Genomic DNA, 25636 nt, shown 5'->3' with positions numbered 1-25636 from the left:
TTAAAAAAAAAATGAATAAAAAATATAAGATAAGATTGTACTGGATGTATTCTATTAAATTCTATTAAGTACTGAAAATCTATATAGTTTGCATTATATTATAGATTTTTAGTATATATTTGCAGTAATAAATATTAACGCAGTGCAGATGAACATTGCGCATAATTTCCTGTTTTATCGATCGCGCACGCCTACGTACTTGTGATAATAGGCAAAGAATGAGGAATGATGAGATAGAAAGATCATGTCATCAGAAGGGTTGTTTCTTCGCATAATTTCCACGTTCGTCTATCTAGATTTTCTAGACGATCACGAAAAAACACGTGCGTGATTAAAATGTACCAATTTTATACAAATATCGCGATAATCCTTCGAGGATATCTAATTATTTATTCTCTCATTGGTTTCACATGGTTGGTTACGTGCGATACAATCTTAAAAGAACCGACTGTGCTAATTGGAGTCCTTGTTAGAAATAAGGCACACACGTTGCCATATTTTCTCAGTTTATTGGAGCACCAAGATTACCCAAAGAAGCGAATAAGTTTTTGGTGAGTGACGAGACATAACCTCACTCTCTTGCTCAGCTACGATATATCGTAAAACTCGCGAAAATATTTAAATTCGTCAACATAACGTTCGTAGGTGTATATCGATTTTAATTTAGAGTTAAAACATCGGACAGCGTTTTCCAATTGAAATGTTAAAATAACACAAGAATTCACTTCCATTATTTATTAAGAATTAATGTTTTATATTATGATCGTCAACTAAAATTAAACCTCCTGAATTATATGAGCGAATACGGGAAAATTAATTAAAAATATCTCGAAACAATCGTTTCCATTGATTGTCATTTTTATTCCTTCTATCGCGGTTTTAAATTTATTTGTAAATTTGAAGTTGCCCGCCAATCAGTGCGGCGTGTGCGGAAACGCATCGTTTGCAAACGCGCGAATATAAAACCGGATGTGATTGGATGCTTGTACTGCGTCTGCAGTTTCAGGAAATTTTCGCAAACTTGTTTATCACGCTGTAGGTTTTCGGAGATTTATCTACTTTTATATTTACGTTTATTATATTTGTTAACCCTAGCTAGCCTAATACACACTAGGATCTCAGAAACTCTATAATGCAATTTGCTAAATTGAAATTTTTTCGCGTTTTTGAATTTTTTTTCTTTGAACCTACATACTCGAAGCTCTTTTTATCTTTTACACATTATAGACTTGTTCCTTAATCATTTGTCCATCAATTGGAAAAAAATTAATTAAGGTATGTCTATTATTTTCACGGAAGTTAGATGACAAATATAAATGAATTAAGTCTCTGGGACCCGAATGTTATATCAAGAGTATAAAAAAAGTGTGTATAACAACAGAGTTAATATTTATTCCAACTAATATATAATAGATTAACTTTCATCTTGGCTTAACTTACTTTTTATAAATATTGTTTCTACGAAAAATATAATGTATATAGAGAATGCGAAAATTTTATGTTAATCATTTCAGGATACGCAGCGATAACAATGTTGACAATTCGATCGAGATTTTGAACAAATGGATCAGTTCGAGGAGGAAGATGTATCATTCGATGAATGTTCACTTGAATGCATCGTCGACAGGTTTCGAAGACGAGAGATCGATCGTCGATTGGTCACCTCGCAGATTTGCGCATATAATAGGTTTGCGTGAACGAGCGCTTGATTATGCGAAAGAAATATGGGCAGATTTTATTTTGGTGAGCTAACTTTATTTTGTTATCTTGCAGCTACCTTGATTAATTTAATTTTGTCTATTAATTCAACTAGCAAAAAATCATTTGGAACAAAATTTTTATTATAATTTATTATATATATGCCTGTTTAAATTAAATTATAATTAATAATTTTACTTCAAGTAATTTTGACAGTTGAATTAATAGTCAAAATTAAATTTTGAAGATAATTTGAATTCAGAAACTATTTTCTGTTTGAAATTATACCATGCATGGTGTAATAAAGAAGTTTAAAATTGTATTAAGGATCTAAGACAGTATTTATCAGTGAATGATTTCAGACAAGTTCCGAAAAAATTAATATTATAATAAAAAAATTAAAGTAGCAGTATGTACTTATTATAGGGAAACGCGTCACTTTTTCAATCGTCTGATACATGTGCGGACATTTTTACAGACTGAGAAAAAAGAACAAAAATGAAAGAAAAGAAAAACTTCTTATATGTGCAGATGCTGGATGCCGACGTTTTTTTGACCAATCCAAGCACTATTCGTAATTTGATAGATAAGGGACACACTGTTGTTGCGCCTTTATTGAGGTCGGACGGCATGTATAGCAATTTTTGGGCCGGAATGACGGCGGAACATTATTATTTGCGAACGGAACTCTACGAACCGATCCTATTTCGCGAAAAAATTGGTTGCCACAACGTGCCTATGATTCATAGTGCGGTACTCATAGATCTGAGAAGACGCTACTCCGATTATCTCACCTATAAAGCCGAAAAATTGGTCGGTTATGATGGACCAGTGGACGATATCATAACTTTTGCCATAGGAGCAAATAAATCAGGTAAATATTAAAATTATTATGGTCTACATATATTAAAGTTATTGTCATTTAAAAGTTAAAATATGAATCATGAATAACAGTATGAGATTTGTACTAATTACTTAAGTGCTGATTCTTCAAAATTGTTGGCCTATATTTCTGCTCTTACTATTTTGACTTAACTTTTAATTCTATAAGGAATTAGAGAGATTTGATTTTGCCTATTAGAAGTTTTTAAATACATACAACATATAGTCTTTATGTCATAGATGTATCATTGTTCGTGTGTAACGACGATGTTTATGGTTTTGTTATGGTGCCTTTGGAGAATGATGAGACTATCGCAGAAGATATGCAACGGTTGACTAATACTAAGGTGGAAATGTTAGGTAAGTTTACTTCTGTGAGAGAAGAGCATAATGTAAATAAATAAAATAAATAAGTACTTGTGAATGAACAAAAATAAATTGATGTAATATATGCAATTATAGGAATATATTACAATATAATATTATTTTGTTGACAATGTTAATTGATGTAGATTGCATTTTGTACAGCATTTAGCGATTATTTGCCATTGTTGGATGATTTAAAAGAATTCGTGATATATCCGGAGAAAGACACTCTAGGTCTGGATCATATTTATATGATAAATCTGTTAAGAAGACCAGAGAGACGTAGAAGGATGCAGAGACTTTTCCAAGAACTCGGCATTGAAGCGGAAATTATAGATGCTGTGGATGGTAGGTAAGTTATATACACGACAGAAATTAATGTATTTCTTATAATAGCGCAGAAATCCGATATATATATCAATATTTCGGGTAAATATATGTGCATAATTTAACTTAAATATTCCGTCCATTTTTTTAGAAATATTTATTTTAAGAAAAATCATTTTCTGGTTATTAATCCTAAATATCAAAATAAAAGACATATTTATATGTACCCGCCTTCATTTTTAAAGGATAAAATATCCTTTGAAAAACAATTAAAAGCGAAAACGGGAATGTAGAAAAAAGACGTGTTTCTTATTTTGGTCCAGACAAGTAAAGTTTTTCAAAATCTGAGGATAATACTTTCATGATGTTTTTTATCAGTATATTCCCTCAATGTTTATATTTTTAAATGCTTATCTAAAAATAGAAAAATGAAATTTAAGTTTTATTTCATTTTTCTATTTTTAGATAAGCATTTAAAAATATAAACATTGAGGGAATATACTGATAAAAAACATCATGAAAGTATTATCCTCAGATTTTGAAAAACTTTACTTGTTTGGACCAAAATAAGAAACACGTCTTTTTTCTACATTCCCGTTTTCGCTTTTAAGTGTTTTTCAAAGGACATTTTATCTTTTAAAAATGAAGGCGGGTACATATAAATATGCCTTTTATTTTGATTTAGACAATATGTTAAAGGCTTATCAAGATCAGACTCTTTCATGATATTGCTTGTGAGATTCTTTTAGAAATTATAGATTGAGGATTAAATTAAGGACAACTTTGCGACAATATATTCTTTTTTAAATTATATTCTTTTTCTTTATATTTATATATTTAAACTTTTTTTTTCTTTATCGATTTTAAATAAGAAAGAAATGCAGATACTATCAATACAATATGTAATTAAGAAAGAAATGTCATGAGATAAAATTGTTCATGAGTAAAATATACTTAGAATGTTAAAAATAAATTTGATTACAAATGTACAAATAAACATGTTAGCAAATTATAGGAAGAGATGTTATCTCCAAGTCATATCTATCATGAAACACGTTTAATTTTTGCAAAAATTTGCACAAATGTTAAAAATGGAGCTACAATAACATATGAATTTGGAAAAGAGCTATTTTATACAACCACATTAAAATAGATAGAAGAGGAAGAGAGGGGGGGGGGGGGGGAGAGAGAGAGAGAGAGAAAGAGAAAGAGAGAGGAAGAGAGAAAGAATACGACTTTTATACTATTAAAATATTGTTGCAGTCACTATCATCGCTCGTTTACCTTGTATTTACACGATTCTGCGACGATAAAGTGTACGCGAAAAAATATTTTCGCACCTCGTTTTCCATATCACGTTGCGTGTTCTACACGGATGTATTGCCGTATTTATGCATATTGTAACCCGTACATGTGTACGTGCTTCCGTTTCGTGTTTTTCGAACGCTCATATTATAAAATAGTCGACTAGTCCTTGATTGCGAGTGTCTACTCTCCTCGCTGCTATAGTACATTCTGTTGATTCCTCGGTTGATGGTAAAATGAGTGAGCTTTGGTCCGCAGAAGGCGTCGTGCATTCGTCTCGTGGCGATCTGAAAAAGCGCGTTTTCTCATTTTTAAATTTCTATTCGTGTGGAAAAGTTTTAATGTACACAAATTTTCCTTAAAAAAGATATTTAGTACATGTAATATAAAAATTTTAATGTAATTTTGTTTCAAGGATTCACATTTTTAAATTTAAAAAAGAATTTGATGCTTCCTAGTCGATTAGAAACAACGTTGATATAAACATGTACTTTCAAGATAATCATATAAGATAATTAAGATGCAAGAGAATTCATAATTTCATAATCATATTGTAATTTTGCAAACAAGTAATACATAACACAAAGCTTTAATTTGTATTTTATTTTATGCAAAATTAATTTGATAAAGTTTTAGTATTTTCATTATTAAGATGTTTTGATGAGATGATAATAAAGTAATTATAATTAACGATATTACACTGATCCCGCAACTATCGTGTAATAAACTAATTTACCTTGATCTCATGCATTCGGGCGGCGTAAATAATGGGATTTACCAAAGTTTTCAGGATAATGAGACCATTAATTGTAGCGTAGATGAAGAATATCACACGCGCCGACACCCCATTTAATTGCAATACGCAGTCGTTACAAACCAGCATGTACATTATTACTCCAGGCATCCATCCGACTACGAAGCTTCCTTAGAAATTACGCGAATAATGAAATATAAATTGTGCGTAAAGAAAAATTACATATATCTTTTAAATTGCATCTAAATGTTGCTATAAAACTCGATATAATTATTAGCATCTCTGTTCTTTTTAACAACCGTAATTTTTTTATTGTTCTCTCTTACCAAGTATATATAAAGTTGTGTGGATAGCTTTAACGTTACGGGCCATTTGTCTAGAATTGTTGCGTAACGCTTCTGATGCTCTTGCACGAACGGAAGATCCCGCTCTGCAAAAGCGGAGTCTCGTTGCTTGATGTTTCTTCACTATGCAGAATATATGAACATAAATGCAAACCATCAAGGCGAAAGGCCCGAAAAAGAGGCTACTAAACAACATTCGAAATTGTTTGTAATATAAAAACCTGAAAGTTGGGACATTTATTTAGTCAATCGAGGATAAATTAATTAATTATATCAATCAATTAACTTATTCTTTTCAACGTACTTGTAGAATATTCAAATATATAATATATGGATGAATAAAATATATGAATAATATTTTAACGTATGATATCATTTCTAATTTCATATTTGTATTACAATTTCGCGAAAGCGTAGATATTATCGTAAAACAAAACTTTTTTTATTTAACGTTATTTAACATTTAATTCAGAAAAATGTTAATGTTTTCATTATCAAGACATCTAATGATTATTGACGGTAATTAGACAATTATAATCGATACAATTGCACTTACATGTTATTTTTGCATTCTTCAGATTGAAAACCATCGTTCTCAATTAGATTAAAGTACAAGGCAAAGAAAGAAATAGGTGACACCCACAGCAGAATTAATAAAATCGTGGTATTTCTTAAAAGAAAAATGAAAGTATATTTAGTTATACTGCTTATGGAGATTCTTTCGACAAAGAAGGGAATTAAATTACCTGTATGTTAGGATCGAAAGATAGTGAAGGGGTTTAAGAATGCCCAAATAGTGATTAACAGCTAATGCCAATAGATGAAATACTGTAATAATTACACCTCCCAATCTTACAACTTCGAGAGCCAATAAAAAACAGTTCATGCCTAAGAGCAACGTGATGGAATATTTTTTATATTAATAAATTCAATTTTTACAACATGTAGTGAGAAGGCTCGTTAAATTTTTCAAACTAATAATAAAGAGAGAAAGGGTTTACGAGCAAAGAAATTTGCTAAAACATTTAATTTTATTCTAATATATTGCGAAGAATATTACGTTATTTTTGGCGTATCGTCCCGGCTTCCACTACTGGACTCATCAGTAAGGCATTGTAGTGTCACTACATGTTTTAATTTACGGGTGAAAATATGCGTTAAAATTGTCGTGGATACGAAATATAAAAAAAATAATCGAGGGGGTAGGCAGAATAAAGGCTTACAAAACTTGATTTTTATAAAAATAAAAATAACTTCCTACTTTTTTATTTATATGACAAATATTAAATGTACAATATTAAATAAATACAACAATATTAAATGTATTGTCAACATATATTGTTATACCACTTTTGTTCAATCTCTGGTAAAAGTCTCATTAAACTTATACAATCTATGGTAAAAGATTATATACCTTTTTCCATAGATTATATCATTTTCACTACCACAAGACAATCGAAACACATTTTTTATTTCATATTTGAGTAATGTAAACAACATGATTTTCTTGTTGCGCTAATCTCCGAAAAAAAGTTTTGTCCCGGCTTCCACTACAATGCCTTACTGATGAGTCCAGTAGTGGAAGCCGGGACGAAACGCCAAAAATAACGTAATATTCTTCGTAATATATTAGAATAAAATTAAATGTTTTAGCGAATTTCTTTACTCGTAAACCCTTTCTCTCTTTATTATCAATTTTTACATTTATAAAATCGAAATTTATTTGTATGTGCTTTGTGATCTTATGCGTGGTCTACAATGGGCAGTAGCAGTAGTGGATTAAGGAATAGGCGTAGAAATCGACCAATGATAGTTAATTGTCCTCCTCACATTCGACTATGATTTGTTGATTTCTACGCCTACTCCTTAATCAACTACTGCTACTGCTCATTGTAGACCACGCATTAGAGCTTTACTAAAACAATTGATTTTTAATATATTGAAAAAGTCGAATAGAAATAAAATTTCTATGATACTCTTTATATCAAAAGAAAAAATGATTAAATAAATATTTCTAAAAGTTATATTTTTTAATCAGTTTTTTTCTATTATTTGATAAATGTTGATTTTTAAGATTTAGTTACTTAATAAATTTTTAGAATAAAAATGAATTACGTTTAAAGTTTATATAAAAATGATCTATATTTAATTAATTAAAAACGATTCATGATAGAATTTTACCTTTCAATTTGATTCCGAGACCAATGGGTATGAAACTATTCAAGATTAGTCCTATTCCCAGAACACTACTCGAAAAAGCATCTGCGCCTTTAAAAAAATATTTTTAGGCATAATTCTTTTCAAAAGATTTTAGGGTTGATTTTCTTTCATTATCTCAAAAATGCTAATTTTTTACGTATTTCACATTTCTATCAGTCATGTATATACATATATGTACTTGCATGTATATATCTACATATATTATTACTATACCTGTTAGACTCAAACTGATATATAATGTTGGACTAAGTGGGCGCTTAATCCAGAATACGCTTATCAGAACCTTGATATTAACGACTATCGAAATTATACAGAAGAGTATTAGCGGCGGTGCTCCGTATAAATATAACATTCCGTCGATATTTCTAATTTGGTTCGATATAATCACATTCTGCGTCGTTGATTCGTTAATCATTGTCATGTTCGTGAGTTCTATCGACATCGTAGGTTCCAACAATTCTTCGAATACGGAATTATTAATTACAGCGATGTAAGGTATTGATAAATTTAATACGCTTTATGCACGTTGCATTGTGACAGTTTCCTTGGTCTGCATAATGTTATTATAACATCATAATAATATTCATTTTTGTATCCTGTTCTTTTAATAGTGAAGTATTCACTTTCGTCTTCCCGATAATGAATATTCATAAATCGTTTACCTCGACTTGAGTATTTTATGAAGTTGAGCATTCTAAGTTTGGTACCACCTGATTACTTTGCTTTATCAAACTTTGATCTAAAATTATAATTTATATTTGATGAAGAAAGATATTCTACGATCAAACATTCATTGAAAGTAAAACATGAAAGTGTAAACAACAAATGTTCATAGTAAATATATATATTACAAGATTAAAATGTAAATCCTCTTCTAAATATTATATTACACATCTTAAATACATAAAAAATATCATTTATTCTTAATACTTTCTGATAACGAGACAAATCAGGAATAATATTTTTTTATAAACCTTAATTTTTTAAAAATACAGTAATAAGATAACGCTTGTTATGTTTTAAAACGATAAATTAAGATATTCAAACTTCGGTAATATAAACAAGCATATGATATTAAACGGTTGAAAAGTTTATTATAATAATTTCAACAAGAATTTAAAACGAAACGTTTTGACTCATACAGTAGTCCTCTTCAGTCTCAATATTATAAACAATACACATTAATATAAATATAACAATTAACAATAATAATTATAAAATATAACGTCAATAAGTCAATGCTCTCTCTTAGTCAAAATTGTAAATTGAAAGTTGAAGGAAAGAAAACCATCTCAAAAGTTATTTCAGCATCATGATTGTTAATTTCAGATGCTCCAAAAAATAATTCTCTCTCCTCAAACTCAACCGTTTAATATCATATGCTTGTTTATATTACCGAAGTTTGAATATCTTAATTTATCGTCTTAATTTTTTAGTTAATTATTACAGAAAGTCTGTAGAGATTTTGTTTTGATGACCTTATATAAACTATAAGATTATAATTTATAAAACTGCAAAAATATTTTAGTGTGTGTTATCTCCTCTATATATATACTATAATATATTTTATCCCCATTTTTATTCTAAGAGGTTGAATATTTAATAATCGTATTATAAAAAACCGAATAAAAACCGTAATATTTATCCATCGTTTCGTTAACGTAGGTGGACGTAATGTCTCTGAAAAGATGTGTTTCCAATAATTCTCTCATCTGTCTGCTATTTCTCTCGACCGATCCGAGAATTTTTTTTCTCATCAAAGTTTCGGAATTCCAATTACAGTTTGTATAGGCAATAAAAACACGACGTACACTTTCGTTTTCTTGTTTTTTTTTCACGATATTTCCGTTACATTGATAACGAAAACTTTCGAAAAATCGATCATGTCACATTTGATCATTTATGTGTCAAATTTTACGATGTTCATGAGGGCGATGTACCGAAAAATTTTTATTCTCGGTGGCCATTAATATTCAGACGCGATAACTACTTCGGCCGCTCTGGGACGGATTATAATTTACGAGAAAACTGCTAGTCACGTGACGAAGCCTAATCTGCAAAAAGTCATTCTCTTGGGATAAAAGTTGCCAAGTGCTTTAAAATGTCGTATAATTTAAACCAACTACATTCACAATTTTCTAATTTTCAATTACAATTTTTCATTATAGTTTTTTATATCTATTATAATAAAAAAATATAATAATAAAGTAAAACAATATATTGATTTTCTCTTTTAAAGCTTTTCATAATTTAACGCTGTTTTTCTATCATGATTGCATTGTAGTTAGTTTTAATAGTATAAAAAAAAATTAACCTTTTATCTTACAATCAGATGAGACTTGTGGATTATGGGTTAAACATGATAAACACAAATCGGACTTATGATTGGATTTAATTTTCTATTTGTTTGCGAGGTATTGGAAGCTTTGCGATTATTTTGAATACAATCCAAGAAATGCAAATTATTTTATAATTTCTAATTTTATTACCAATTATACAAATTATCCAAAACGTGTTTATTATCTCTTTTTAATAATAATTCGATTTTAATAATAGTTCGATAACAATTGGAATTGATCTTTTGTTTTCATAACGCTGAAATAATTATCAATTGAAATGAATATGCTTTTGAATTAAACAAGTGTTATTCGAGAACACAAGATGGAAATTCAAATTCTTAAATTAATTTTAAATACGCTACACTTCAACAGAATTTTAATCTAGAACTTATAGTATAGCAAGAATATACAGTATTAAAGATTCAAAAGATTGAAGTATTCATCGATTCTTCTCGAAATTCGAATTTTTCTTATAAAAAAGTAAATTCTAAATTTAACGAAAATGTCTGTTATAACAAGATACAAGGAATTCTACTGATGAATTTAATTAATATTAATTTTCGTTTTCTGGAAATTTTTCTGTTTATTTTGTTTTAACAAAAATCGTAATTTCAATTTGGCCTATATAATTTAGTGCACTTTCTTTCTTAAACAAAAGAGTAAAGAACATTGGCATGATTTATGACATGATCTTCTAAATTATTGTTGATCGCGATCATTTTTTTATATTAATCTATATAGCGAGAAATATGGATCCAAAATAGGACGAATCTTATAGTCGATTGCTTGTAATCTCGAAAGTATATAAATAAGGTAATGTCTCGAGAGGAAGAGAAATTCTAAGATAGAAGAGATTATAATGTCGTTATCTTGATATATAGATAATGTAAAGGCATAATGCAACAAGAAGAAATTACGAGCTACTAATAAATTATATCTTTTAATGTGTGTGAAGAGGCTCGAGCCTCTGTAATTTTTTTTAAACTTAAAATTTTTCCTAAGCGAAACTATTAATGGAATATGAAAGTATATAAATATGAAAATATATAAATATCTCAAGTTGAATCTAGGAAAAGAAAGCCTTTTGAACAATTTTTCTAGGGTAAACTGGTATATTTGTTGTATCCGCGTTTATATTGCGTGCCGTATTACAAAATTATGCCAGCTGTTATTAATTGTATTTTTCTTTTTCGTTTTGAACAGTTCTGAGATGCTGGCATTTTTTTTTCAACGAACCAAGACATGTAAAATCGTTTTTTAAGGAAAAGATAAAAACTGTATAACAGTTTTATATCGCCATTGTAAAGATTTTATCTCAGAAATTTACTCTTGTATTATTATTTTTTAGTTCAATAGTTTACTTAGGATATTAATAATTAATAAAAAATTAGTGATTAATAAAAAAAGTTAACGTATTTTTTTATAAGTTAACTCAACAATTAGTGTTCCAAATTATATAAATTCTTTATTGTATCTTAAATGTGTTTTTACAAGAATTATGCGATTCTACGTATTTTTGTATTATAATCAGTATTTGCACGTTATAAACACTTTCAATTAGAGCTTCATAGTAAATAACTTTTGTTTGAACGAAAAAGTTACGTTTCTAGAAAACTACCAACAAACTCACATCCTTGATTCCATACAAGAAATAGAAGTGAGCAAATAACAAGAAAGATTGATTGCTAGTGATTCTTTATATATATTTCCATATGAAGTAACAGACGGTTTTCAGTAATATTTGATACATAGATTGATATTTTTTATCGAAAACTAACAATTTTTTCTTAATATAAAGATACAGATAAACTTTTTGAAATATACGATATTCGAACACATTAAAATATTTTATTCTTTTACTTGAATATTACAAATTTCTTAGTAAAAATCAATTTATAAAAATACATATGAAATTATATACTTAATTGCATTATTTAAAAAATCTGATAACTATTGTAAAAATATTGTATATACAAATATTTAATTTTAAAATAGATATGATAATATATTAAATTTCTTTAATTTTATTATAGTAATTAATTAAATAAAAATAATTAGCTTCTAATAATTGATAGAAAGAAAATTTGACAAGAGTGCAAATGTACAGGAAATTTTATACATATATACATATATTTCAGTAGATAGAATTTTTAGACAGATTTTATTTTAACTTTATATTCTACTTTATTTTCATTTTGAATATAAATATTGGAAAATATATGCGTATTATTATTATATATAGCACGAAGAGAGTGAACGATGTGATAAAGACAATACGGTTTGTGATAGACATATTTTTTTGTGCAGTTTAAATAATTGGAGGGGATAACTAGATCTAACTAACGTTTAGAGAAAACTAACGTTTACAAATTGTTTAAATAAAAATATTGTAAATAATACATTTAACAGTTGGTCGAATTTTTTATATTTTATTAGAAAGGAAAGTATTATATTTTTTCTTTGAATATTATTTGTTAACTATTATTTTTATTCAATGTGTTAATAGAATTGAATAAAGACATTTTTAAAACGAATAATAAATTTAGATAACAAAAATCCTGTATAAAGACATTTTTATCATAATCATTAAGATCGTTTGATTCAGTGATTCTTGTATTATATATTTAGCGCGTTATAGGTATTAGGAGTACTTGAATTATCGAGTACTTGAATTTATTCGCATAATAAATTTGCCTGTTCACGGTTATTCACAGTCCCAAAAAGAGGATATATCAGTAACGTATTAAATTTCTAAAAGTTGGCTGGTGTCATTCGCCGAGGGTTGTAAATCCATAGACTCTATCCCGCTTGTTCCATTAAAACAATGTACTTTCCGCGCGAATATTTCTCTAAGAAATATTTCTCTAAGAATAATGATATACAGTTTGCGTGAAAAAGGAACTGATAGACTTTCTTCCCTTTTACGCGTAAAATGTGCACGTTATAACAATTCAGATGAACATGGAATGATGTGATGCTTTTAAATTATTTTAACAAAAATTGCGTTTAGTTTCGCGCTTTTACTCGGATATGTGCTAATCGTTCGAGAAGAAATTAGACAGCATCAGCGAAAGAATTGAATTATAAATATAATATAGTGGATATTTTAGTTACGTATTATATATGGTAGATGTTTTGATTATATGAATTTGTCTAAAAAGAAAATATTTTTTTATTTATATTTTTGTTTCTTAGATGGAATAGCTTGGTCATATTTGATTCTTTAATAAATTTGTGATTCTTTAATAAAATACATATTAGATAGAATAAAAAATACAAATTTTTTTCTCCAAATGGTGTTCCCATAAAATCGCTGCTCATAAAATAATTAGGAGATTGTAAATTTCTTCAATTGCGTTTTGAAATAAAATGTAAGAATGTTATATTATTTTTTCTTTACATCGAAGTGTTTGCTTCCTTTTGTATAACATACGCTCATTTAAATTTTATCTTATTGTATATTAAAATATACATGTTCATGTTTTTTTACAGTTATTTTTACGATGACGAGTTTGATGCTTAAGGTTGGAAAATTTTAACAGTTAGCAGCAAGGTATCTTTTCGTTTATCATAACTTTTGTACAAACGTTGATGTATCGCGGAATATCACCCATACGTGCTGCATTTCGTGTGATTGACGAACTTAGAAAAGGGTCGATTTTTTTCTCATGTCCGTCATCCAATACAATTAAAGTGTCATTCGTCATGATGAATAAGAACTTACGTTACAAGCATAATATAATAGAAAAGAAAAAATATGAAAGAAATGAAAAAATGAAAAAGAAATCTTGGCAAATCCTTTGTGCAAAAGCTGTCAGTTTTTGTATTTATCTTGTTCGTACGTGCGTATGTAAGTATATGATTAATGACCAAAATTACTTATATGTGTGTCGCGATAAAAACGTGCAATAAAAATATTTTTGTTAAATTATTAGATCGTAACAAAAACATGAAGTAAACGCTTATTTATTTTTATTTTGATAAAATAATCGTAATTTTTTTTTTAAACTAATATTTGTCGTTGCGACAATTACATTTGCAATTTTATATAATATTTTGTGTAATTACTATATAATATAAGAATTAAATAAATTGTTTGTCTGTGTTTAAATAATTGCGTTTGAAAGTATATATTGCATATGTAATTTACGCACATACGTAATACATGTAATAGGAAACACATACTTGCGCTTCTTCTCTTCATTTATAGAAATTTAATTTTATCCTAGCACCGATTTTTGCTTAACCATTGTCACATAAATTTACAATTTCTTTCAATCGTCGGTGCAATGTTGATAGAACGATAGTCGATGATAGACTGAAAGATTTTCGCGTACTATTCAGCCGAGCCCTTTTGAAATTTACCACGCGCAGACTCACGGGATGTCAGGCGCAGAATGCCTGGGTGTCCCGCGTTGGAGGGATCTGACGTATTCATATGAAACTAAAAAAAAAAAAGAAAAAAGGAAAGGACTGATAACGTACTAACATGGATACACGCGTAGATGACGTATAGAAAATCAAAATGCATTCCATGCGCATTCGTTAACATTAGGTTCGAAAATATCCGAGCGCAATATCGATCGCTCTACTATCGTCGTAACTCTAAACTTACGATTGCACCGCACGTGTAAACTCCACCGTATTATTCTTTTCAATGAGTGATTCTGTTTCCGAGGGAAATGTCGAGACATTTGTAGCTTTCGAATAATACCTATAGACAACTGAAAACAGTTCGTAACGGATAAACTTTGTAAAATTGTAATTTTTTGTTTATTTAATCTTGAATAAAATATATTTTTTACTCCTCCAAAAAAACCTCCATTCTGAGGTTACGAACTGAAAAAATAGAACCAAAAAGTGATTGCGAATGTTGAAAAATATAATTATGTAGGTCGCTGCCAAATTGAGATAAATTTTGAATTTTACAATGAATGCTTGCTCCAAAAAAGTTACGTTTCGTTTCTTTTGTTACGACATATTGAAAGCCTTAGGCACCGTTAATTCCATTTGCAGAGAGGAAGGAAGGAAGTAATTGTCGCGTGACTTTACACTAATGATCGGGGTTAAGCTCGGACCTAGCGAAGAACGAGATAACTTTTCCACTTCTGTGTGTGTCTTTCCTCTCTGTCCATTTCCCGATAAATCTCGGAAATGTAGGCGAAACACTTGAGAGGATACAACTGATAGAACTTGACGAGTTAGTGCAAGTTCTACTAATTGATATACTGAATTTTCTAACGATTGTTTAATGACAGTATTTATAATTAATTGACATTCAATTATGCGAGTGAAATTTTATTCAGTATAGTAAAATACATTACAGTATAATGAAATAGGTGCTCAATATAGCATATTCTTTTTATGTATTTTATATATCTATTTAATCTTCTTATAATATCTTTTGTATATTTGATATACGTATAAGATATTCCGATGTTATAGGGCTGTAGGGTCTCAATCTCTTAACCTTTGCATGATAGATATACCATATTGCTTATGAAGGCCTAGGGAGGTAAAAAAAACATATTTTTTTTCTTTCAGACATTGGCATTATAAGAAAATATGTTAGCAGTATCATATGATTAACATATTTGGTATTTGTTCGTAAGAAATAAAAAAATAATTAAATTAAAAATGTTTATATTAATTAATTTTAAAACAAAGTTTTTGCATATACGCTCTTTTCCCAGTTTTGTATTTTATTATTTTCTTTTAATTCTGTTGGACGGGGTGAAGGAAAGTGAAGTATCATTTTTCAAATAAATAGCTTTGAGATTCCCTTGAGATATAAAACCATATCATAATACCTCAAGATTGACGTCCCGTTAGGAATAAACAACAGAAATAGTTAAAATGCCACTTTCAGATGACACAAGATTAATATATCGATGATACAGTGAAATTCGCGGCGATTTCGTGAAGTAAGCATGACGAGTAAACGTTGCATGAAACTTAATGAAACGCGATATGATAGCGTCTCTGGGGATGGAGTCTCTTTCTTGGAAGTAAGATTGGGAGTCCAACATAAATGGAACCCAGATTGAACGAGGGAAAGCGTAATTTACGCGGCAAGTAGCTCTATTTTCTCATCTGTGATATCTTATATTTTCTTATTTAGCATTCTCTTTTCATATGTTGCTAGTTTCGACCTTGAGCAACATGGATATTACGCAACACGGTTATTTACTATTCCTTTATTTGTCACACACATTATAAGACTTTTATGTATGTTTTCTTTCTCTCTCTCTCTCTCTCTCTCTCTTTCAAGCTGAGATTACATATTATTATTCATAGCCTAACGGTACAAAATTACGACTCTTGCGTGTTTGTCCAAATCATTAAAATTCTTTGTGAATATTTTTATTATTTGTACAACAAATTGAATTGTAGGCAGTTTTATGTAATACGCAGTTTTGTTTTATTTTATTATATTTATTACATGTATAATTATATTATACTAAAATAATTATTTTCACATTATGAGGAGAATTTCGAGATTAACAATCAATAGATCTTGTAGCTTCAGAGGCGTATTGGACTTTATGTATACTTATTTATTATACAATTAAGAAAAAGGTAAACAAATCTTAATGTCTAATAGCATTTCTATATAATTGTGCACATTTTTCTAGTTTTCAAACTGCGCGTTGATTACTGTCGGATTTATAACGCAATCATAATTTGAAATAATCTTACAAATCAAATCATCAATTTTAATGATAATGCTAATAGCAACTCAATACATGTAAATAATTTATTGTGAAAAAATTGCCTTCTAAATATTACATTAAATTATATCAATACATTTTGTTTGTTTTTATATAAATTGTGTAGGCATCGATATATTTGCTATTCTAGTTAACGTTTCACTACTTAACCTGAAGTAGTAATATACTTTAAATTGTCTTAATGAACTTATTTTTCGGCTACATCTTTTCTAGGAAATTCTTATTACCATTCATTATTCATCGATTTGTACCAATTTATTTAATCTAATCTCATTATTCTCCCTTATCGTTCCAGGACTTTGAACGAGAGTTTCCTAAAGAAATGGGGCGTGATACCGATGTCCGAATATTCGGATCCTTATCATAAAAGGTAAAAATAGACGCGTAAAAAAAATTTTATTTAATCAATCAAATTCAAACTTAAAAAAAAAATTTCAGACAGATTGTTCGTTATTGATACATGAGATACATCCTGTAAGATTTGCTTTAAGTATGAAATCGTTTGTTGTTATTTAACTATATATTATACTCTATAATTCTCAAAATTCCTATAATAATTTATTTTCCTTTGCGCGTAGACCAATGACAATGGGCGAGATTGGCTGTTTTTTGAGTCACTACATCATATGGCAAAAGGTAATATAGAAAGCATTCTTGAATGGAAAAAATATTGTTAATTACTAAACGTAATATTGTATATGTATATCAGATACTAGAGCACGGTTACAAAAACGTTATGGTATTGGAGGATGATGTTCGCTTTGAGCCATTTTTTCGAGAGAAAGTCGATTACGTTTTGGCGGAATTGTCTAATCTCAGACTTGAATGGGATTTGATGTAAGTCTTTTAGCAAAATTTATTTCGCAATTGTTTTATTGCATTGTTTTATAATCCGATCTTGATCAGTTTTCTACGATCCTACAGTTTATCTTATTTAAAACTGGCATACAAAAAATAGTATAGTTATATTGAACGAAGAAGAAAGAATAACATAACAAAATTCAAGCCTTGTACTCGCTTGCAATTATAGTAGTTATAAAATTGCTTTAATAATTTTCCCGTTTTTTTGAATTTTATGGATAATGAAAGAAGATGTATTTGGTGAAAGTTAGCTCTGAGAGACAATCGGGTCTAAAATTGGCACGTTACATTTTTTTACAATTTTATTTTAGATATATGGGAAGAAAAAAGTTGGTAAAATCAGAAAATCTAGTGGAAGGATCTAAATTCCTGGTACAAGCAGGATACAGTTACTGGACTCTTGGTTACATCTTGTCGGAAAACGGAGCAAAGAAACTGATCGATGCTATGCCTCTCGGGAAATTAATTCCTGTTGACGAATTCCTTCCCATTCTTTCGGACAAGCATCCTGAGTATGTGGAATGATTGATAGTTCATAGTTTCAAACATTTATATCTTTCATATTTCGCGAATAAATCAATATCTTTATTTGCACGAAAAAGATATTGATTTTGAGTAATATATGGTCTACTCTCGCCGGTTTTACAGATATAAAACTATCTATATGAAAACGGCGGGAGCAAACTTGTAGACCAATACATTAAAATAAATTCTATAAAATTCGATCGAACATTCTAAAAGTTGCGATTTCACATTATATAATGTATCCTTAACAAGAATGACTTGGACGAATTTTAATATTTATTTTGATATTTTACTAGGAAACAATGGGCGTCTCAATTTCCTACTCGAGATTTGATTATCTTATCTACCAATCCACTTTTAATTTATCCGTCGCATTACACCGGTGAGGATGGACACATTAGCGATACGGAAGACTCGAAACTTGTGCATAATACTTTTACGCCTATAGATAATTTGGAAAGTAGAGAAGAACTATAATTAAAGAGAAACCATAAGATAAAAAAAAATAGCAATTTGTCTAGTCGATAAAATTTGCCAATAATCCATTTTATATTAACAACAAATTAAAAAAATTTTTAACGTAAATACTTATACTGCCATTACATTGCCATATATCATTAATTTGTAGTTTATAATTGATTAGTGTATAAAATGGAGCCATTTTAATGCCAGTTTTTTTATTATTATACAAACAACAATAGTAATGCAGTGGCGAAAGTAAATACCTCCCTGCGTTGATCTTACCTCGCCACGCACTTATACTAAGCTCAAACGATTCAAAGATATTTAGGAATTAATTTCTTGTTAATTATTGCGAAAATTGTAAATTTATACAGGACTTTTTTATTCAATTCAGCCTATCTATGAGAAATGATGTAGTCGTTATCAGACATTCATATATCTATGTACAGAAACAGCCTATATATTTCATATATATTTTTTAGTTTAGATTTCTGCATTACTGCTATGAATTTTTCAACAATCAATTTGAGTATTTTAATTTATTGACTTGCAACATTATGATAATGGAGAAAAACATGAATACCATTATAAAGTAATATATTTTATAGATTTTCAATTATTTATAATTATACTATATTTGTATTGTAACATTGTGAATTACCCAAACGGCGACGAAACGTTTATTTATGTAATTATCTTTATTTTTGTTTTTAAATTAAACGTTTTTTAATACATAATTGGCTCTTAGCTCTCTAACTGTTCTATTTTGTTACATATTTTTTCACGAAAGAGGAAGATGCCATAATTTTATAGATTCGTTTGAAAAAATATTTGTTCAAGTATAGGTATTATATGAATGTAAATATATAAAACTTTTATGTGATATCGATTTATATGATATGTGGGAATAATATAAATCGCTTGCAAAACATTGCATAAAACATGCAAAAGTGTTTTTTATATATTTACGTATATTGTATGTATTAATATTGTAAAAAATAGTTGAATGTATACCATGTAAAAATGTGGGAAATAAAAAATTTTTCAGATATTTTATTAATTATCAATATATAAAAATCTCCATTGAAGAAAAAGCAGAAAACAACGTATCGACTAAGTCACGCAAAGGCAAATATAGCTTTATCAAAATGAGTTTTATCGCGTATTTAACTGTCTCCCTCCCTACATGCGCTCTTGTAAATTTCATTCTCACGTATGCTCACTGGAAGGAGCACCAAGCAGGAAAAATAGTACGTCAGGGATCGCATTGGGGGGGATATGCACACAAGCTGTACGAGTCAGGAGTCAGTACTAAGTAGTCGATCAGCAATCATGAATATCAACTTCGAAGGAAAGCGCATTCTTGTGACCGGCGCTGGTCAAGGTACGTTTTTGTTTTCCATATTAATCTCATATGATTTCGTGAATTTGAATGCTTCTGTGTTAATGTTTCTCAAAAAATACTTTTTAAAATAAAAAAATCGCTACTGCAACTTCTCTTAAGGTGACCCTACACGGTCAATAATACTGATCAGTAATATTGAATCAGTAATATTAACAGTACACAACAATATTTTTAGTATTTTTACAATCTTACGATTAGTATTATCTATTGATAATGCATATCACTTTAATTTTACGTATATTATTTATTGCACTATGATGTACTATAACATAAATTCTAATACAAACCATACTGACGCTCAAAATTTAGACACTGTCAGTATTCTACAATCAATTTTATTAATCTATTTCTTCAATAAATCTATTTTTTCAATCCATCAATATTAATCATACACGATCATTTATATTATCAGTATTTGTTAATCTTGACATATTATTGGCTGTGTAGGGTCACTTTTAAATATATTGTATCGCTGTTGTTATAGTTTACAGTTGACTTAGCATTGACATCAATAAAATCGACAATGTAAGATAACACAATATTGAAGAAGCAAAACAGCGCAGTAATACCTTAACTTAAAACATTGTATTTTATTGACAAAGGTTAAAATAAATCTGATCTATTTACAAGAGAGAAAGAGAAAGATTATAAAAAAATCAATCGATATCACATAACATAAAAGAATCTTTTTTTGCGTGGAACATTGATAGATTTATTTAGATTGAATTAATAGTATTATTAATACGTATAATGAAACATACATGAGGCTTTCGATTTTTGAAATAATTGTAAGTAGATATATACGAATAGATATTTTATTTTGTGATAAAATATATATTTATTTCGTTAACACATATATAAATTGTACGCAGGAATCGGGAAGGAAATAGCCCTTCGTCTCTCCAAATATAAAGGACAGGTATTTGCGCTCTCGAGAACAAAAGAGAACTTAGATAGCTTGGTGGCGATTGATCCGAAGATTAAGCCTATTTGCGTCGATCTTTGTGATTGGGATGCGACTAGGAAGGCTGTTCAAAGTATCCTGCCAATCAATTTGTTGGTCAACAATGCTGCTGTCGCGCATCTTCAACCATTCTTGGATATCACGCCCAAGATATTTGATTTAATTTTCGATGTCAATGTGAAGGCTGCACTGAATGTGTCCCAGATTGTAGCCGAGAGCATGATCAAACTCAAAAGTGGTGGCAGTATTGTAAATGTATCATCGCAAGCTGCTCAGGCGGCATTGAAAGATCATGCCGTTTATTGCATGTCGAAGGCAGCACTTGATATGTTGACAAAGTAAGATAATTGTTAATATCCCTGTAATTTATAAAACGAAATTTTAATATTTAACCGATGTGTTTGGCAATTATAGCAAAGATCGGCAATTTGTCGTGAATCAATTTTTATGAACATAACGTTGAAAAATTAGAAAAATATAAAAGAATTCAATTAAATTTTCCATATTTATAAATTTGATGTCGACTTTTTCTTAATTTAGATTAGAAAAGGTTAATTAAAATTTTGTTAAAATAAAATGTTGAATGAGATTATGTAAATGCTACTTAAATTTTTTTTCAGTCTTTTATTATTTAACACTGTATTATAACTACATCTAATATTTTAGAAAAAAGTATATTAATTTTAATTTCATGTTTTTGATTTTTGGAACATCGTATAGTTTTTGCATCTTGTGATATTTTAGAACGATGGCTCTCGAACTAGGGCCTCACAACATAAGAGTTAATAGTGTCGGTCCTACAGTCGTGATGACGGAAATGGGAAAATTGGGTTGGAGCGATCCGCAGAAAGCACAAAGTATGATCAACAAAATTCCGCTCGGTCGATTCGCTGGTATGTTTCTTGGATATTTTTTTATCGAGATTTAAGAAATTAACAAATGTAATCTAATTTAATTTATTATTTTTCCATCGAATTAATATAACGTGTGAAATGTATTTTATCCGTATGTGAATAATTCGTAAATCTTACGCTCTATAAATGTTAATTCATAATCTGTTTGTCACTCATAATAGCAATAGCTACATAATTTAAATTTATCGTGTACAAATCTCTATCAAATGAATTTTTCAATTATATGTAGTAATTGTCTTTATAGGAATTAAAACATTGTTCGTTAGTTCGGGATCATACGACGGTATGATACCTAATGTTCAATTATGTAATATGAGTCACAAATGTTTTATCATTCACTAAATGGAAGATTTTCGTATCAACATGATGTACTGACATATGACCGGTCGGTATAAAAAGAACATAATCAGTAACTGACAGTTAGCATTTGATATGTAATATTTTTATGACACACACACAAAAATAGAAATATTTAAATTAATAATTTTAAAAAATTTAAATTTGACTTACTACGATTAATTGTACATTTAATTAATTAAAAATATTATATATAAAACTATATATAATAGATAGTTTTAACTAATTAAATATATACAGAATGTCCCAGTACCTCTATTACCGTTAATGATACGCGAATATGTTTAAGGAAGAAATTGTTTGATTCAGAGGGGGACATGTTTTGGAAACCTTGTTTTTTTCTAGGTCAAGGTGCCAAAAAGATACGAAGGTCACTTCCTTTTTTTTTAATGGAAATGTATAATTTTTTCTACACAATGTGATTCTTCTAATTATTCTACATATAAAAGTAGATATATATGGCAGATATATAAGGTAGATGTATTAAAAACTCAATAGTTTACGACATATTTTATACTTTATTCTGGCATATGTTGACATAAAACGTTAAATATCTCGTAAACTAATTTTTGGTATATCTACCTTAGTACTTTTATATGCAAAATAATTAGAGAAATCATACTCGTGTAAAAAAAATTTATACAATTCCATTTAAAAGGTCGAGGTGACCTTCATATCTTTCGCCGCCACCTAGAAGAAAAACAAGGTGAAAATATATCCCTCTCCGAATCAAACAATTTCTTCCTTAGACATTTTTGCATATCATTAACGGTAACAGAGACATTGCTTAGTAACAGAGTTCCTGGGACACCCTGTATATATACATGTAGGTATTTTATAAATTTTTGTACTTATTTTTTCGTCGGTTTACAAGAATTCAAACTATCGCGTCTAATATTATATTTTGTATATTAGTTACAAAAGAGCAAAGAATTTTTTAATCGGATCAAAATATTATATTGCAGATGTCGATGAGGTGGTGGATCCTGTTGTATATTTATTAAGCGACCGAAGTTCTATGATTAGTGGTGCCAGCTTGCCCATCGATGGTGGTTTCTTAGCTACATAAATAAAAAATTAGTTATTTTAAAAAAGAAAAAAATGGTCTATTATTATACCACGGATACAATAATCTCTATTTCCAAAATTTTAATATATGTGAAAATTATGTAGTAAATATTAGTAATTATTTTGTTATGAAAGATACAATTTTATGTTGCACATAAAAGAACTAATAAAGATTACTGCAATATATAGTTATGTAATATCCACAGATACAAATGTATGTTCGCAAAAAGAAACACAAAATCATTGTAAAAAATTATAGAATAGACCAATATGTATGAACAGCTTTTCGGGGATCAAAATTTCTTATACAATAATCTCTATTTCCAAAATTTTAATATATGTGAAAATTATGTTGTAAATATTAGTAATTATTTTGTTATGAAAGATACAATTTTATGTTGCACATAAAAGAACTAATAAAGATTACTGCAATATATAGTTATGTAATATCCATAAATACAAATGTATGTTCGCAAAAAGAAACACAAAATCATTGTAAAAAATTATAGAATAGACCAGTATGTATGAACAGCTTTTCGGGGATCAAAATTTCTTTTAAGGTAAAAGTACAAATGATTGTGACCACTGCCCATTTGTTGGCCACTGATGGAAGATTAATTCTTTTTAATGCTTTATAATTGCAGAATCTTCTTTCCAGAAGATTCGGATAATTTATTTAATACGTGTTCTATACTACAAGTTATGTAATCCCATTTCGTAGTGAAATTATAAATACCGTTTTGAATCAACATCCTAAGATGTCCATTCATTATAGAATAATTCAATTCGAAAACATGAAATGTTTTGAAGCATGTATCGATAGCTTCGAGAACACTATATGTTTTATACAAAATGTCGTCCACTTGAACATAAGTTTCCTTAACTTCATAAAGGGATCCTACAATAATTATATAGGGTTGCAGTGTTAATTTTAACATCTCCGCATGTTTCCGTGCTTCCTCTAAGAGTCACATCTTCGGGAACCTAGAAGTATAAAATAAGAAATTATGTGAGTAAAATAATTTCATACGTCGAAACTTAATTTTTTTAAAACTTAAATTTATTTTAAACTCTACTAACATTTGCAAGTCTCATCAAGCTCATCATTTAGCATCAGCAATCGAAGGTATAACATCTCCCTTTATATTATTTTAATCCTTTTGGCGGAAAGAAATGTGTAAGTAACGTAAGACCTATAGCCACTTTTGAATCTAAAAAAATTAATTTATTTTTCAATATATTTATATTTATATAATTACTTTTTATCTTCTAACATTCATTTTTTAAAATTATTATTAACAAAATATAATAATTGAGAGGCAGAGGGCGGTATAAAGGCACAATTCGACTTGGATCCTTTTTTTCGGAGATTAGCGCAAATAAACAAGAAAATCATGTCGTTCACATTACTCAAATATGAAATAAAAAGTGTGTTTCGATTGTCCTGTGGTAGTGAAAATGATATAATCTATGGAAAAAGGTATAATCTTTTACCATAGATTGTATAAGTTTAATGAGACTTTTACCAGAGATTGAACGAAAGTGGTATGACGGTATGACAATATATGTTGACAATACATTTAATATTGTTGTATTCATTTAATATTATACATTTAATATATTTGTCGTATAAATAAAAAAGTAGCAAGTTATTTTTATTTTTATAAAAATCAAGATTTTGTAATTAGGCCATTATTCTGCCTACCCCCTTGATTATTTTTTTTATATTTCGTATCCACGCCAATTTTAATGACTTGACTATTACATTGAGTAGGCTATCAATGTTTCAAGATAATTGTATTTGTGTTTATTATATTAGTTTATATTATTTATTATTATATAAGTAACATGTATATTTCATGCGAGTGGCTCACCGCTCGTTGCGATTGACTTGCGATCTGTAGACCCGAGTTCAATCCCACGTGCGCCCAAACGCGGGTTTTTTGCGTTTAATGAGCCAAAAATGGCTCATCACCTGCAGGTGATCAAAAGATCTATTAAGGAGACTACATACGTGGTAAATAAAATTCACACATTACTTTAGCAACCAAAATCCTGCTTGACCGTCATTAGACCTATATATTTACCTTGTGTTTAAATACCAACGGTCCAAC

The 25636-nt window shown here is 28.9% G+C and overlaps 3 protein-coding genes across 3 annotated transcripts in view; 2 read left to right on the top strand and 1 right to left on the bottom strand.

Moving 5' to 3' along the window:
• The first annotated feature begins 336 nt into the window (after nucleotides 1–336).
• LOC108772616 (glycosyltransferase 25 family member) lies at nucleotides 337–19265 on the top strand. Its single transcript, XM_018538187.1, has 10 exons — nucleotides 337–551; nucleotides 1515–1743; nucleotides 2230–2572; nucleotides 2821–2940; nucleotides 3109–3298; nucleotides 17262–17336; nucleotides 17545–17602; nucleotides 17676–17803; nucleotides 18139–18339; nucleotides 18649–19265. Exons 1-10 carry the CDS (start codon nucleotides 337–339, stop codon nucleotides 18827–18829), a joined length of 1740 nt encoding a protein of 579 aa, XP_018393689.1. The 3' UTR covers nucleotides 18830–19265.
• Nucleotides 19266–20128: 863 nt separating this feature from the next.
• Nucleotides 20129–23710, top strand: LOC108772802 (L-xylulose reductase). Its single transcript, XM_018538429.1, has 4 exons — nucleotides 20129–20198; nucleotides 21092–21521; nucleotides 21928–22076; nucleotides 23420–23710. The coding sequence occupies exons 1-4, from the start codon at nucleotides 20147–20149 to the stop codon at nucleotides 23521–23523; spliced, it is 735 nt and encodes a 244-aa protein (XP_018393931.1). The 5' UTR covers nucleotides 20129–20146; the 3' UTR covers nucleotides 23524–23710.
• A 771-nt stretch (nucleotides 23711–24481) lies between these two features.
• Nucleotides 24482–25636, bottom strand: part of LOC108772916 (casein kinase I) — a 34436-nt gene continuing 33281 nt past the window's right edge. Inside the window, exon 9 of the mRNA XM_018538573.1 lies at nucleotides 24482–24506. Coding sequence (XP_018394075.1) covers nucleotides 24491–24506 — 16 coding nt within the window. The 3' untranslated portion in view covers nucleotides 24482–24490. The remainder of the gene's footprint in view (nucleotides 24507–25636) is intronic.

The sequence above is a fragment of the Cyphomyrmex costatus genome, unplaced genomic scaffold, assembly GCF_001594065.2.
Source record: "Cyphomyrmex costatus isolate MS0001 unplaced genomic scaffold, Ccosl1.0 scaffold193, whole genome shotgun sequence".
In the NCBI taxonomy this organism is placed as follows: domain Eukaryota; kingdom Metazoa; phylum Arthropoda; class Insecta; order Hymenoptera; family Formicidae; genus Cyphomyrmex; species Cyphomyrmex costatus.
The sequence above is the reverse complement of the archived record's forward strand: the minus strand, read 5'-3'. Positions and strand labels throughout refer to the sequence as shown.